General features: G+C 40.4%; 1 protein-coding gene across 4 annotated transcripts in view; it reads right to left on the bottom strand.

Moving 5' to 3' along the window:
• COL19A1 (collagen type XIX alpha 1 chain) overlaps positions 1–16942 on the bottom strand; it is a 209722-nt gene extending 192780 nt beyond the window's left edge. For 2 of the 4 annotated variants that reach the window (XM_075087050.1, XM_075087053.1), the window contains exons 1-4: positions 16224–16313; positions 13986–14115; positions 4832–4906; positions 4320–4419 (exon numbers count right to left, since the gene is read on the bottom strand). In XM_075087050.1, coding sequence (XP_074943151.1) covers positions 4320–4419; positions 4832–4906; positions 13986–14079 — 269 coding nt within the window. In that variant the 5' untranslated portion in view covers positions 14080–14115; positions 16224–16313. Of the gene's footprint in view, positions 1–4319; positions 4420–4831; positions 4907–13985; positions 14116–14969; positions 15060–16223; positions 16398–16792 lie in introns of those variants that run through there. The other 2 variants (XM_075087052.1, XM_075087051.1) reach the window with 2 other exon arrangements.
• Positions 16943–17500: the final 558 nt, after the last annotated feature.

Raw genomic sequence — 17500 nt, 5'->3', positions numbered from 1 at the left:
CCTATGCATTTTTTGTGGTTAAAATGGTTAACAAACGAATTAAAACAAATATTTAAACAATTAAAAGAAATGAAAAACTCCACACACATATTCCTTCATCACTGCTTTCTGTTCTTGGCAGAAAGAATCCTCCAGCCTGGAATATACTGATAGAAGTGGGAACAGTATTTCTGCATCCAGTAACTAGACATCACAAGGAAGTGCAACACACTCTGAAACATGGCCCAAGCCACAGCCACAGCTCTTCAGGCAGCAGTGAGTGACAATGTTGCTGATGGAGCTTAGTAGTCCAAATACAGTCAAAATCCAAGCTCTTTTGCAGTATTTTACACTGAAAGCGAAAGAATTCCTGAAAAAAGTCATGCGAGTGATCCCAGCTGCTGTAACTCTGAGATCGTTTAACAGCCTGCTAAGATAACCTCCTCAGTAGATTAATATCGTTTGTCAAGCCAAACAAGCTACAAAATAAGAAAGCCATGACTGTGCCATTAACATCTGTGCTAATCATAAACATCCATTTCAAAAACATTCTGAAACTCAGCTGAAATCAACTTACTATCTCCTTTATTGGCACTTTCAGAGGAGAAGAAAATGGCCCACCAGCAACCCAGAAAAGTGAGAATGAGGAACAACAGACATCTGATGCATCTTTAGAGGGCAGTGAAATTATTTCATCATAGTGCTATTTACTCTAAAGCAACTAAAGAATAAAGATTAGCCTACAAGGCCTCACGTCCAGAAGTGCTGAATGCTGCTGGCAGTTCTAAAGGAGTTGCTATCAGCACAGAGCCCTGTGCTGCTTTTGTCAGCAAGCCCTACGCCAAACTGGATTAAACTGCATAGGCAGTATGTGTTAAACTCTAGAGGACAAAATATGACTCCATAACATATTTATTGAAATAAAGTTAAAACGTTATACAATTACTATTATTATGACTATATAATTAGATTGTCTGCATAATGGTATTTTACTGTGAATTTCTTTAGGATTCAAAGGCTATTATACTACTTCAGTCAGGAATAACTTCTATTAATGTCCACGTAAGAATTGCAATAAGTAACTCACAGTATTTTAGTTAAAAATCACTCTTTAATCCTGAAAATATTATTAGAATTACATTAATATTTAACACTCATTTACAAGGAGCATAAGAACAACTATTCATCTCCTATCACAAGACAAAATATGTACAAAACTCCCTCACAAAACCTGATGAAGATAAGAGAAGTAACTAAAATCCAGTATAAATACACATAATCGATTTCCCAAGCTGACACTGCATTGTAAATTACTTACAACATATAAATAGATGTAACACTACTCCAGGTCCATTGAAAAAAAACCAAAATGGCATCACACAAGAAAAATGGCACAGCATAGCTTTCTGTTACTCACACTACAACTGAATGAATGAAATGCAAGAGGAGATGTGCCAAGTTACTTGATACTTGCTCGTCAGCTTAATCAGATACTCTCGGTTTCCTGCAGGATGGATAACAAACACTGTTCTGCTACTTACTGCACACCACGTCTACTAAAATATTTTCTAAGGCAGAATGATCCCCAAAACCTCTGTGCATCTAGTAACACATGGAGTCTGAAACTACACAATCTGACGTAATGTAGGAGATTTAAATGCAAATAATAAATTACAAGATATTGTACATTGATAACTGAGATAAAGTAAATAAGATTATTATGACAGATACCTGAGATCCTGACTATACTTCACTGTAACCCTCCCATGTCAAAACCTGACTTTGTGCTCCTGACTGCCCACTGCCCTTATTTTTAAAAAGCAACTCAGAAATTCAGAAAGGTATCAAAAATAGTTTAAATAAATAATTTTTAAAAATCTTGTCTGGTGTTATCTCAACAACAGAAAGCTATTATACATTCCACATATTGAATTAAAAAAAAACCCTATTCTTAATTATGACATGCATTTCTCTGTGAAGAAAGGTTAAAAAAACATGAGGAATACTGCCATGAATAACCAGGATTTAATTCTGCAATGCTTGAATGTTACTGAAAATACTTTTAACCCTTTTTTTTGTTTGGGAAGATACATGTAAGAGGTACCCTTTGCTTCCACCGCAAGCTGACTGAAAAGATTATCTTGTACCTTATTAACATCAATAAAGTGATATTAATTTTCAGCCTACCTATATTCATACATTAACACTGTTATACATTTTATTAATAACCACCTCAGTTGCTTCATCCAGCTAAAGCTTTAATCCATTAGATATGCATATTTTTAGGGGAAACTGGAAAGGTTTTCTCTTTAGTTTTTCTTCAGTGAGGATGCACAGAAGAAAATGACAGGGACGGAGAGGAATGTGAGAAGCAAAACCTCCTGCTTTCCAGGTTTACCCTTTACTCAAATTCTTTATCCCCTGCCCAAGTCACACTGAAAATGAAGAGAAACTAGCTATTTTTAGCCAAGATGCATCCTTCCTCCAAAAAGCTTAACAGATAAATTATAGGGGGGGGGGAAATATTCTCTCCTATTCCATAAAGTAAAAAAACTCCAACCCCCAAAAAACCAAGTACATGTCTGTCTTGAGTGTTTTCCTTGCAAATGCTAAGAGTTAAGGCTTTGCTAAGCCACAGCTATCAGCCATGATGTGAACTCTTCATTTTCACTGCCTTCACTAACAAACTGTTTTTAAAAGAAGAAAATAAAACACAGACTTTAGTATTCGGGCCTACTAATAAAAGATAGGAAAAAAGCTTTACATTTTTCAATCTCACTATCACCTGTCAGACCCTTTCCAAAAACACTGAATTCTCAGAATCAATCCTTTTGAATCATGAATTTTCCCTCAAATTAACATGAATTTTAAATAATTCACCCTTTTCCAATTTCTAGCTCCTCTCACTCCATTTTGCCATTGATTTTCTAACAGTTTCAGAATTAAGTAAGTCAATTTGCAATAGGCTTTTTGCTGCACATGAAGCACTACTTAGCTTCTTACTCCTAAAGGAAAATTGCCCCACATTTTTTGTTACTGCCTTGATTGTCTACTCTTCTATTGTCTCATGTTTCCCTCAAATTCCCGTCCATCAAAAAAAATCTGTAAAAATTTGAAAAATGGATAATGGATTAAAAAAAAGTTTTCTTACTGACAAACTTTCAAATATTTTTAGTAAAGACATACATGAGTGGTACCTCATGTTACTTGTTCCTCTTCTAAAGGTAATCTTGATAATACTGGGAAGGCCCTAATAAAAATAGAGCACACTCTGTCTCAAGTAATTTTACCTAGTCATTTTTGCTTCAATAGCTAATGTTCTAATAGCTTAGGTCCTATTTCTTTAACCATTCTCCTCTCACAAAGATTGCCTTGTTTTGTGTCTGCGTGCCTCTGATTCCTCTCTTCTCCCTCTCCCGTGGCCTCACACTACCCACAGCTCCTCTTTGCTCTGCCTAGGATCCATACAAAGGGGAAATCCTAGGGCTGGGTATATTTTTTCCTAGGCAAGCTGGAGCCAGACCTCTTGCAACAGAGAATACCCAACCTGAAGACATGGGAATACAGTTGCTTCCCTCGTCATCACAGGAACATGCTGTACAGAAACCACAGTCCCATGACTCAGAGCACATCTCAACCAAGAAGTTCTGAGATGATCCTCTCTCTCCACTGAGCATGGGGAACTTGAAACTACATTCCTAACTGCTTCTTGCCATTTCCTTGTCCCCATGCACACTTAAATCCATCCAATCCCATTGTGCCTTACTCTCTTTCATAGTCCTTTTGATTTTTCATGCAGTTTCTGCCTTTCATCCCACCCTGTGTTGGAATAGTATGCTGCCTAGTTTCCCCTCTACACTGAAGTACCCACCATGCTGTTGCTGCTCAAAGGCAAGATGCCAATTCCACTGGGGAAAAAATAATGAAAATATAACATTTAAGGAACCAGTGACTCTCGATCTCTTTTTAATCCTGCCAGCAGTAATGAGAGAGGACAGCCAATATCATCACCGAGAGAAGACAGTATAACACTTCTTGTCATACCATGAAAATTTTTTGTTTCCTTTGTTTTATAAATATTTATGTATAAACAGTATCAGAATCAAGATTTTGGAAAAAGGTATTCTACCTAGACACTTCGAACTACCAGAACAAAACCACACCTGAGTCAAAATGCTTCCCCCCAAAAAACCTGTTACAGATGAAAATGCCTGAAAACAGACATACTTGTCTTTTTGTGGCATCCTTTGGATACACTGCTCAGTGTTCCAGTTCATTAGTGGCATTTAGTCTGAGCTCTGTCTTTTAAAGACTTAGGATGAAAGTAGCATCTTTCTTACTTTGTGTCTCTGACGAGAGGTGCACTTCCCAGTTTAAAGCAGATTTTTTCCCCTCCACAAGATGTTTGCCTCAAAGAAAAGCTTTCTGCCAGATCAAACCCTGTGAAATAAGATACAATGATTTAGTTGATTTAATGGAATTTAAAAAAAACAGAGGTAAATACTGACTTTTAGCAGGCTTAGTGACTTTCTAGAGTACAGACTGACATGCTATTCACTCAGCAGGTGACTTTGCAACCTGAGAAACACAGTCGTTATTTCCTTTTACCATCCAAACTGATAAGAATGAAGGATGTTTGGAAAAAACAACGGAAATTAGTGTGGCTGCAGAACTTAAACCAATATGTCCCAAGAAGAACACCTTCTGATTCTAAAAAACAACTGCAGCTTTTGGGGCATGGGGGTGGCATTCTGTACTGTCCTTTCAGTTTTAAAGCCAACTTCAGTCAGACTACTGTAACATCCACTAGCAGACAATTGATTTGGATACCCATATTAATGCAGTTACTTACCTGAAACATCATGACTGTCTCTGTTGATTTGTTTGAGATGATGGACAACTGTTTTCATTAAAGGACACACAGCACCTTCAAGAGAATACAGTTTAGCATCTATCATAAAATTCTAACAAACAAAAATGAATCAGAACAAACTATCCTGAGAATGATAGCAATATTAAACAGGAATGGGGTTTTTTTTGTTTCTTTAGGATATGAAAAACAGCAATGAACCAAATTACAAAATCTAAATAAGAACAATAATTTTTCAAATTTCATACTCCACGTCTAATAATATAAGCAGATACAAATGTTATCACATTTTAATTCAGCTGTTTATTACAGCTCACATGAGCAATATAACCAGAAGAAAAACACTAAATCCTTACAAAGGTCTTTCCATCTACAATATTCTACAAAGCAATAACATCTAAGTTGTTTTGTGTTTTTTTTTTATTTCCAGCTGTATTATTAGAAAATCTCTTCCCCCCATTAATGAACATGAAACAATAAAGCATAAATGCTTGATTACCATGACAATAACCTATTGTTACTTCAGTGAACAATAATTTCAAAATGTGGATTAACAAGGATATAATATCTTATAACAAACAGTGTAAGCAATGCTTATATTTTGAAAAAATGGTTGAAAATTAAGTAGCTTTACAGGGGATTAAGTCTGAACCAAAGTATTTAGGCAAAAAAGCAGAATGTTCTAAAATCTGGAACATAGTAAATACTGAGGTTAAATCTACTGAACACTTAGCTCTAACACTGTATTACTAATATGCAGCATCTTACTTGTATAAAAAAAGAGAGAAGAAATCATGCATTTATACACAGTAATGCACACTTTTAAGAAGCAAATACAGAGAAATGTGCATGTGTCAGAAATAGAGCTCTTTCTTTAACAGATGTTGCAAATAGCCCCGCTAAACCCCAAGAAGAGTTATCAAACAGAAGATGACAAGCAGATTTTGGCCCATGCGCTTATCAAGCACAGATCGCCACTAAACGTAACTAAAAAGATGGCCAAGGTGTATCTGAAGCTGCTGAACACTGAAGGTCGAGAAGCTTTCTCAAGTGTCAGTTCAATGAAAAAAGTAAGGAGGAATGTCCTACCATTAATCTGGAAATTATCTATATTTAAAGATTTCTAAGAGCATCTAGACTGGAAGCTGGCATTCAAAATAGCTATATTTGTAATCTTAAAGCATGTGAAATCTGTCATTCATTCTAGAATAAAGTAGAAAGCATATTCTCCTTCAGATTCTTTAATTCTATTAAATGTGTTTCAGTATTTGATCTGGATTAAGAATGGCTAACCAAAAACATCCAGTAAAAGTGAAACTAAATTACACATTAGAGATTAAAAGACACCTCCTGGCAACACGGTTAACAAAAGCTATGTCAATTTTTTAAAGAACAGACCAGGTAGAAGATATTTTTTTGTAAGATTCATCAAGCTCCATATCCTTTACATCTAAATTGCAATCTAAAATTACAAGTAACATCACCATAAATTAATCTATTTCTAAGGCTCTAAGAGGATATATTCTTTCATTCTTCATATATATACATAAATATGTGTATATACACGCATTTACCTATACAGATAGATAGATGTAAAGTTTCATGGCGAATGAGATGAAACATATGCATTAAAAACCTGTAAATTCCCTTTCCCCAGAAAAGACACAGATCTGTACAGAATATTCATGCTGAAATCTCTGAAAATGAAATGAATTCTTTCATCATTCTTGGTTTGCAGGGATTTTTATGTAGTGTGAAAAGCGTTCACTGGAATTAAATACTACCATAGCAATTTCAAGACACCATTTGATATACATACAGACACACTATGGGACAGAAACAGTCTCACCTTAGATACCCTTAAATCTACAAACCTCAGCCTTCAATCACTTAAACAGATTATTAAATTATAGACCTTTATGTATAGCCACTCTAAAACAATGAATGTGGTTATGGTAGATTTACACAATACAGCTGTAAGAAATATGTTGGTGTAAGGGAAGCCTATTATGGCTGAAGCCTCAATAGGATGTCACACACACACTGACAGAGGCTTTCCTGAACTCTATGTGTTTTCTAACCAAGGGTTTATATATATATTTAGAGAGAGAGAGAGAGAGGGAGAGAAAGAGAGAACGCTGTATCTCTATCTCAAGGCTACAGGGCAGACTCCCTTCTTGGTTAAATTACTTTACAGTACTTATTATAAGAGCAGCCAGATATTACTTATTGCAGATTTTACCTTGAACTGCTGTAGTAAGCTCTAGAGAACCTAGGACACAACTGATTTGTTTGGTTTTTTTTTTCCCCCCAGCATTGGCTTACATGAGGGCTGAGTGGCAAAAGACTAGGGTGTTTTAGCTTATTCCCCCCAGCCACTTTCTTCCAAGTTCACATACTCAAGCCTTAATTTCTGTGTTACCCAGATGATAGCAACGATTCCTCACATGCCACAGACTGGATGGTGACCTATTTTTATCAGTGGCGTAAATGGCCTGTCTATGGTGTGACTGTTAAGAGTTAGCTTTTCAGTGGTATTCCATATCCCCAGAGGAACTGAAAGGTCTGATGCACTCCTTTAGCACAATGTTATTCTTTTTGTCAGAGAGCTAAGGCAAAACTCTAAAATATTAAAACCAAAACCTCTCCATGCCAAGACTGACAACCTTCATTGTTACAGACTGATGAAAATTCTTTCTACAGTTTGTATCGTCAAAAAGTTACTATCTTCTTCCAAGATTTTTAGTACAGATGGCGGATCTTCAAATTTTCTTTGGCCTGAGACAAAACAGACAGTTTACCCATTCATCCTGTGCGTGGCTGAATTAGAAGATCCACATGAAGACATTCAGGAAAGAAAAAGAACAAGACAAACCCTTACTGCTAAGCCAGGCATGGAAACCATGCACCTAACTGCCCTATTAGAATACATTACTATAAAACTAATGAAGCATTAAAAAGAACAAGCTTACTTTTATACACTAGATTGTTCTCCATGTGATAAAACTGTGTCTGTCTGGATTGAAGTCAACATATTAAAATGGTGATGTCAAAGCTCAAGTTAACATACCTACAAATTAATTATATCACCTATCCATAGGACAAATTACAGACCTTAATCTTTAGAAATGTATTTATTCAGATCAAGCAGACATATCACAGATCACTGATCTTCTGTCTCTCCAATAAGATGCTAGTAAGATTTGTTTATTTTCTAATACCATTATGCAAGCAAATAAAGGCGTTGCATCTAGACCTATCTGCTGCAACATGCAGTGACATGTTCTGAATTCCTGGAATGATTAGGGCACCTGTTGAAGCGCACTGCAGCTTCCAACTAGGCCTCATGCCCAGTTTTCCTTTCCGTGCAAACGAGGACAGAGGAGACTCTGGTGCATGTTTCAGTCTCACTCTTACAGACATCTCTTGTGTGCACTGCACTTCCTGACGGGGAGCTGTTAACTTCCAATAAGCACTCTTGGCTCCTCCAGATCAAGTGTAAAGTGAATCTAGCCATTGCAGGTTACAAGTACCTATCTGATACTTTATAATTAAACTTTATGTTTGAGGCGAGGTTTTCAGCTGCCATCTAACACCACCAACATGCACATTGCAAGAGCACCAAAGTTTCCATCAACAAGCATGACGGGCCAAACAGCAAAATCCCACCTAACATACCCACATCCTATGTCAGACTCAAGCTTCAGGCAGAAACCCATACTAGGTAAGATTTGTCTTACACTCTTATGGGAGCAGGCTTCATAAATAGATAGACATAGGGAACATCTTCAGAGCGTGCGACATACCGGCAAGCTTCAGCAATCACATCCCACAAGACCACCCTGAGGTATTTGTACTGAAGATAAGCAGACCCACCTGGCCTGCTTTCAGAGTCAAGAACTCAGATTTCCTACATACCTGTAGCCTCATGTATAGAGGTACCAAAAATCAGATGCAATTTTTCTGTTTCCTTTTTTTACTCTGTAAGCCTCATCATACTAAATTACAATATATATGTTAGTTAAGACAAGGGTGGGGTAAGGAATGAAGGAGACTGAGAATCTATGACTTTGCTGATATAGGAAAGAAGTCAACTCCAAGTCTGGTGATTATTTAGACAGTTATGGAAATAACATAAAAGCTTTGGTGGGCAGGATTAAGAAATCCATACCAATGGAGTTCAAGTACTAGGATGTTCATGCTAGACCCTGGAGAACTGGATTCACCCTTGAAGAAGAGTAGGCAGTGAAAAACAGGACTTCATATTATTTGAGACAGCCAGCATGGCTTCACCAAGGCCAAGTCTTGCCTGACCAACCTAGTAGCCTCCTGTAATGGAGTGACTACAAGGGAAGAGCTATGGATGTCATGTATCTGGACTTCTGTAAGGACTTTGACATGGTCCCCATAACATCCTTCTCTCTAAATGGAAAAGATATGGATTTGATGGGTGGACTGTTTGGTGGATGAGGAATTGGTTCGATGGTCACATCCACAGGGTAGTCATAAATGGTTTAATGTCCAGATGGAGTTTGGTGGCAAGCAGTGTCCCCCAGGAGTCCATATTGGGACCAGTACTGTTTAATATCTTCATAAATGACACAGAAAGTGGGATCAAGTGCACCCTCAGAAAAGTTGTGGACACTAACCCGAGCGGTGCATTTGACACACCTAAGGGATGTGATGCCATCTAGAGGGAATTGGGCAGGCTTGAGAAGTGGGCCCATGTGAACCTCATGAGGTTCAACAAGGCCAAGTGCAAGGTCCTGCACATGGGCTGGGGCAATCCCCAGTATCAATACAGGCTGGGGGATGAAAGAATTGAAAGCAGCCCTGTGGAGAAGGATTTGGGGGTACTGGTGGATGAAGAGCTGCACATGACCCAGCAATGTGCGCTAACAGCCCAGAAAGCCACCCGTATCCTGGGCTGCATCAAAAGAAGCGTGGCCAGCAGGTCCAGAGAGGTGATTCTGCCCCTCTACTCCACTCTGGTGAGACCCCGCCTGGAGTTCTGTGTCCAGCTCTGGAGACCTCAACACAGGAAAGACCTAGATCTGTTGGAGTGGGTCCAGAGGAGGGCCACAAAGATGAGCAGGGGACTGGAACAGCTCTCCTATGAGGAAAGGAGAGTTGGGGTTGTTCAGCCTGGAGAAGGGAAGGTTTTGGGGACACCCTACTGCAGCCTTTCAGTACTTAAAGGGGGGGGGGACTATAAGAAAGATGGGGCAGACTTTTTAGCAAGGCCTGTAGTGATAGGACAAGGGGTAATGCTTTTAAACTAAAAGATCATAGATTCAGACTGGATATAAGGAAGACATTTTTTACAGTGAGGATGGTGAAACACTGGCACAGGTTGCCCAGAGAAGTGGTAGATGCCCCATCCCTGGAAACATTCAAGATCAGATTGGACTGGGCTCTGAGCAACCTGATCTAGTTGAAGATGTCCCTCCTCACTGCAGGGGGGTTGGACTAGATGATCTTTGTAGGTCCCTTCCATCCTAAACCTTTCTATGATGCTATGATATCCCAGATCAATATCTTGGCTGTAGGAGTAGATGCTTTTTTATTTCTCTATCTTTCCATTAAAAAAATAGGCTGATCTACTTTACAGGCTTCACACTGGGAGAATGTGTGTAGCTGAGAATGTTCCCCTTTGTGGTCTGGGATCTCTCTTAGGTACTGATAGGTGTGTATATATAAATATACATCTTTTATAAATATACACATATATATCTTATAGGTGCTTAAAGCCCCTTATTTAAATACTAATTCTTCTTGGAGAGTAATTACAAGTTAAGGAATCCAAGGGTGGCAGGGTCACTTCAACATGGCAATGCTAACAGTAGTTTGTAGACCCAACCTTAAATATTCAGAATATTAAGAATATGAATACATTGTATGTGAGAGTTACTGTAGAGCCATTATCTTGATTCTGAGAAGTATCTAGCCTTACTAAAACATGAAAACCAAAAAGCTGACCTGATTTGCACACTTGAAACCACTAACTGTATTTGGGTTAAAGTGCCTGTCTAAAATTATGATCTAGAGCCAACACTTTTCACAACACATTCCACGTCAAAAGGCAATGGAAATTCACCATGCCTGACAGTCCCAAGACTTTGTTTATACTACAATTTTCATGGGTTAGCAAGTGACTTTGAAAAACAGTAATTGTAAAAGAAAGTTGAAAAAGCAGCAATGATCTGGGAATGAGACAAAGTATTAATATTCTTAATATGAAGCATTCAGGAATGACCAAATTAGAATTTCATGTGCCATTACAGAAAGAACTTGTGTCCACGCTCCAAAACCAAATGTTCCCAATAATAAAAAAAAGAAATGTAAGTTGACAACATGAAGAAAATATTCCTGAAGTCAGATCAAAAACATGGTTGTGGAAAAATTCCTGACCCTGTCCCTCAGATTTGCTATATTTTGTCATTAGAAGTGAGTGCTTCCTTCTGATGAACCATTAGCACATCAAAACTTCTGGACAAGTGAGAATTCAAAAGAAATCCTTGATGTGAATCTAACGGTTACTGGCACAGGTTCAGAGCCTAAGGAAGACTGGTCCAAGAAGATCCAGCATACTCTGTCACACTGTGACATTTTTTTCTAGTACTGGTATTTATTACAATGTTGACCCAATGAGTAAGTCCCAAAGTATATTCAGAATGCCAGTTCAGAAAGCTCTCCCCTACATATGCACACAAGTTAATCCTTTCTCTTGCACAAGAGATTTCCTTCCCCCTAACACGATTCTTCCCCTTGCCACCCCTTCAAATCAATTTTAATTGATGGCCATTCCTTTAGACTCAAGCAGGTCAGGTGAGAAATTTCAGGATGTAAATGCAACAATGCAAGATCCAATCTAAATGGGGTTTGCTGGAAAAGCTTTCGTATTAGCACAGTGAGAAATAAATGCTATGCGTATGTTGCTGAAAGAAGAAAACCAAAAGGATTGCCTAGGCAGATCTGAAGGACAGATGCTGATCCAAACTGAACTGGTACATGGTAGGGAACAAAGGCTCGAGAGAGAACGAGAGAACGAGAGAACGAGAGAACGAGAGAACGAGAGAACGAGAGAACGAGAGAACGAGAGAACGAGAGAACGAGAGAACGAGAGAACGAGAGAACGAGAGAACGCATAGAAGAGGTTAGGTATTTCTTCTTGAAATGGGCACATTTTCCATTTTTACCAAATTCCCATGCATACAAATTATCAAACTAGAATGAGACAACTTTGCAACACAGAATACTTGGTTCAGCTAAACAGGGCAGATGAGCAAAAGGCTGTACCCCTTACTGCTGCACTGTCACAGGACCTGTTCTTTCTCAGATCCTGCTTTCTCGTCTATAATTTCTGTTTCTTTTTTTGGACAGTAACCATCGCTTCAGTCTCTAGAAGAGTCTCTTTCCTGTTACCAACTTGAGGCTTCACTGCGCCTATTCCCTGCTGTCGGCAGAGCTGCTCAAGCTGGCAGCTATCTACTCGTTATTCCTCACCATCTGCCTGTATCACCTCAAATGGCAGAAGCGCCTCTCAGTTGCACACCATCAGTTATTCTCAGGAGATGTTCAGTCTCTCCTCTTCTTCCCAGCGGTTCAATTTGACTCACATTGGATCCATCTGTGCCAATCAGGTATAGGAAAACTGCAACTTCCCTGCTGGCTGCCTAGCCACAAACTTCTAATACAATGTAACGTACAGTTCAGATATACTATTCATTAGCAGTTTGGTGAATCTGTCACATCTTCTATGACTAGTCTGCCTTCTACTAAGACACCTTTTCATTAGGAAAAAAAAAAAAAGAATATAAAAGAGACAATGTTCCCTGGCATTTTCTTTTAAAATTTTTCAAGTTTCATTTATATTATTAGGGAACCTTCTGCACTCACACTCTCTTAGCACTTTTAAAACTTCTCTTCTACAATCCACCAGCTAGAAATGACAGAGAAGACAACCTATTTTGCTTCTTTCAGACAGCTGAAGGGAATGATTGCACAGATATGATGTAGGCTCACTCTCTCACGGGGGTTAAGAATAATTCATCAGTAGGGCACTTAGCCTTGCTGCTGTAAAATATCAGGCAAAAAAGTCTTTGAAATTCAGACTCTTTACAATACATTACTCTTACGTTGGAGCCCAGACATTACACTACTCATTAAATATTACAGGTTTTGTTTCCTGGAGTAACAAAAGGATTATTATCCAAGTCACTGTCTGTTTAAATTTCTTGGGCCTGAGTTTCAAATGTGTTACAGAGATTCGAAGTTCTTGTATATTTATAGCTTCTATTATCTTTCATCAGGTTTCTGGAAAAACAGCATTACTAAAAATAAATTTTATTTGCTAAAAAAATAATGAAAGAGAACTATTTCCCCCCCCAAGTTAAATAGTAACGAGCATGTTCTCGTTGCTAATAATTGTGGGAAAATTCTAGACAGTGGAGGTATGTGCTGAGGCTGAGCAAGTGTAGAAAACTGATAATTCCTTATTCTACAAGCACATGTGATGTGCCTTTAAGACAGAATTTACCACACTCTGGAGAGTCAGTGTAGATTTCAAGTGAGAGATCTAGATAACATGTGGACAGTGAGAAGAAAACAGAAGCATGAGAAACTTTGCAGAAGACGGGTAACAGCTTTTAAGCTAAACAACATGACTATATTCCTTTCTTCGCAGGCACAAGGTTTTGTCTAACTCTACGTACGTGAAACACATGACCTGGTCTGGGGATTAAGTTTAGGTGAGGTTAACATGAGCATTAGGCTGTTTAGGTCAATGTGATGACTGACGTGCTCAAACAAAGCCACATGATTTTGGTCAAAAAAGTTTTGCAAACTCTGATTCAGAATTCTGGTTTGTATGCTAAGTTGAAAAAAGTACAGAACAGAACTCCCAGGAACTACAAGTGCTTCCAAACATGAATCTTCCAAGCACAGGAAACAGAAAGGCTGCTTTGGAACTGCTTCAAACTTAGCCTTTTTAAAAAAGAGATTTAAAAAAAGAAGCCTTGTATAATTTTGTCTGCTCATACTGCTCGTTTTCCACGCACTGTCATTATTTGTTCAAATTTGTTCAGTACTGAGACTCATGCCTTTGGTCTGTGATGGGCAAGAAAAATGGAAGTACCTGTCTGGTCACTGACAGCCACAGAAGTAGAAACAGGAAGGAGGAAGAAGACTGCCATACAAAGCCAAACTATGCAGGATCCAGTGTACTTCATCTCCCCCTGGACACATGTGAACAATCAGCTGCAAATCTGAAACAGAAAATAATCATATTTAGAACAATCTCTTCTTATTCTTTTCCCCTCACCCCATCAGAAAACTACAAACAAGAGTTTCTTAACTGTAAAGAAAAGAGGAAGTTGCTAGTCCCACGCAAAGTGTATCATTTATCAGTTGCAAGGAACTACAAAAAGAGACTCATATAAATTTAGAAACAAATGTCAAATATATGCCTTAAGTTTTTATTAAACTCAGAAGTAACACTTTAGAAATATTAACTCAGAGATATTAGTTGTAAAGGCACTAAATTTTCTTTTTATCAGTAATGACTATTTTTCTCCCAGGTTTTCAATCTGAAATACATTAGCTAAACTGTTTGGTGTCACAACACTGCCAGCGCCTGCTGAAGTAGTCTTCAAATTGAACACAGACAACACACAACTGTTTCAGTTTAAGTGCAAAAGAAACCAAAATATGATATTTCTCTGCCTTGCAAAATATGCAAATACCTAGAGCAGCCTGTATTGAGTTTACAGTTTAAATCTCACAAAAACGCGGTCTGGCTTCAACAACATATCTTTTGTCTTCTAAAGACAGTACCAGCTTTTCTTCCAAGCCGACTGCAACGCACAGATACACATGAATTCACATGAAACACGGAAAACAACAACTATTTTTTCTAATCGCATTTTCTGTAAGAAAACAAATCACATACCTAGGATGCAATTTTTATAATTATTTTCTCAAGGCACCTTATTCATCATCAGAGCTATTCTGTCAGTCTCATCTACCAACAGCAACTACACCATCATTAACTTTTCCAGCCTCCCCAGCAGCGGTAAAGTGAATACGCATCCAAATAACGTTATCATTTAATTTCCTGCACCTGCTCTACAAGCAGGCGTCAGTAATTCACTGGCAGAGGTCTCATCTTCTGAAGGGCTCTTGCCAGTGAAGCCGCTAACGCCGCCACCCCACCTCCGGGCTTGGGTCCCCTCCGCCAGCTGCTCCGGGAGGCTCCGCTCCCTCCCGCAACCGGCGCCCGCGGGGCGGGAGCGGCCCGAGCCCTCGCCACCTCGGCCTGTAACGCGGCGGTACCGGCGCCTTAGTTCCTCTTGGACGGAGCTGGCTTTGCTGCAGGGAGGGTGTCACACACCGGGCGGGGAGCGGCGAGGCGCCGGCCCGGGCAGCGCCCCCGCCCCGCTGCCCCGGCCCCGCGCCCCCGGACCCCCGCCCCGGGCTCGGCCGGCCCGTCTCTCCGGAACCTGCCTGCGGCGCCGGGAGCGGCTGGCCGGCCCCCAGCGAGTCGAGGGTGGGCAGGCGCCCCGCCGCCGCTTCCTTCGCAGCCCCGGGGCGGAGCGGGGCCAGGAGCCCGGCGGGACCGAGCGCCCACCGGGGCGAGGTTGCCCTCTGCCGCCGGGCCCTCGGAGGGGCCGGGCCGGGCCGGCGCAACCCGTGGGGGCACCTGCGCCGGGCGAACAGGTGAGGGGCGCCGCGGGGCGAAGGCGCCGCTCGCCCGCCCGCAGCCGGCGGGGCTTGGCGGCACCGGCGCTCGGCGGCACCGGCCGCGGACGCGCGCCTCCACCCGGGCGTTCGCCGGGGGCGGCTAAACCCCGCGGCGCCCCCGGCCCGGGGCGCCCCTACCGCGCCTCCCACCCGCGCCGCCGCCCACGGGAGCGGTTCGAGCAGCCGACACGCGTGCTGATTAGACCGATACGCACCAACAGATAGTTCTTTTAAATATTAATATATGCGTGCAATCAATAAGGGCGCTCAGCAGCGAGGCAATTTGCAGCAGTTTAATCGGGTTTGTAAATTACTGCAAATTCAGTAGGACTGTTCTCATTAGCACCTCGTGGCATACATCTATAGTCACCCACAAACATACAATGTATTTACGCAATCATGAGCGGATCCCATAGCACAGACTGATTCCAGTACATTAAAAGCTTACTGGGTACATTACGGTTATAGGGAACAGTTACTACTGGCAAAATCAGTGATAAACTTAAATGGCAATTTTGGAAAAAAAGAAAAAACAAAACCCAACCCACCACAAAACAAGCCAGAAATATTGGGAGGTGGGTGGGTGTGAGACAGAAATGTTTGGACAACTGACTACGAATAATGAGTCGCTTACCTTTAATTTTAATTTTAGTATGTCCCCCAGAAGCACGGAAAATGCCTGTACAGAGCTGCCGTAGTACCGAGGAGTTGCTGGAGTGAGTCTCCAAAGAGTGGTAGAGGGGGATGCAGCTCTGTCCTTATTAGTCTCACACAGTGTGACCCTCCCACTCAGTGAGCACAGAATACTCTGCAAGAAAGGACAAACAGCCACCCGGACACAGATTTTACATAATCATACTTGTATATCCCAAGTCCAGTACTAATGTAAGTATTTTTTTTTCCCTCTCTCCCCTTCCCCCCAAAAAAAAACCCGGTTCCATAAACTAAACAGTACAAAGGCATGAATGAAAGACTATCTGGTTTCTAGTTGTAAAGAACCAATTATGTACATTAGCACACCGGCAGAAACTAGCTGTTATCACTTAAGCGTAAGTACACATCATTAATTTTATATACTTTATCATAAATTTAAAAACCGGCTGCCCAAGTAACCAAGAGAGTGCCTGTTTATGGCACTGATGCTGCAAAGCACAGCAGGTCACTGACAATTGTTTTGCCTTTTAAAATCTATCATTTACAAACCTGAATGTTCTTGCACTGTGATATCATCTGTCTGTGATGAAATGGTGAGACTGAGCGCTGCCACTGGCTCTCGTCTCAATGTGTAAAACTGCACTTCTGCCAGGTTCTCCAAGTGTGCTGTGGCAGCGTTCCGTATTGCATTTTGAAGATGTAAACCAGATAGGACGGAGAAACGTAAAATGACTAGAAATAGATACACAGAAGACAGAGAGAGTAGGGCTTTAATTAAACATGTCTAATTTCGATATATCCACGACATATTTTATCTTTTTCTAGTAGAATCATTCTGACGGGGAAAAGGAAGGTGGTGGACCATTATATGAAAATTAATTAGTGTAACATCAATTTAGCCCAACTGGTCTTCAGGACGGAAAATTCACGGGGTTAGCTTTTTGTTCCCCCCCCCCCCCTCCCCCCGATTTTGAAAACTGTTTCCTCATTTCAACCAAGATTACTAGCCAGGATAACCAACAAATCACATGGGAAGACATGACTATCTTTCTGGTTTAAATTTCAAAACAGTTGTTGTTCTTCCCAACTTGGAATCACAGGAGAAAGATGAAATTGCAGCTTACGTATATGCCTGCTAGGGTGTTTTATTCCACAGCTTTGCCACAGACTTGTGGAGTAACTTTAGGCAAGTCACCCTTCTCGCTCGCTCATTCTCTAAATTACAAAAAGCAAAGCCGGTTACCTCGCAGGGCGAGG

The sequence above is a fragment of the Phalacrocorax aristotelis genome, chromosome 3 (genome assembly GCF_949628215.1).
Source record: "Phalacrocorax aristotelis chromosome 3, bGulAri2.1, whole genome shotgun sequence".
NCBI classification, from domain to species: domain Eukaryota; kingdom Metazoa; phylum Chordata; class Aves; order Suliformes; family Phalacrocoracidae; genus Phalacrocorax; species Phalacrocorax aristotelis.
Note: the sequence above shows the minus strand (reverse complement) of the source record. Positions and strands in the feature narration are given on the sequence as shown.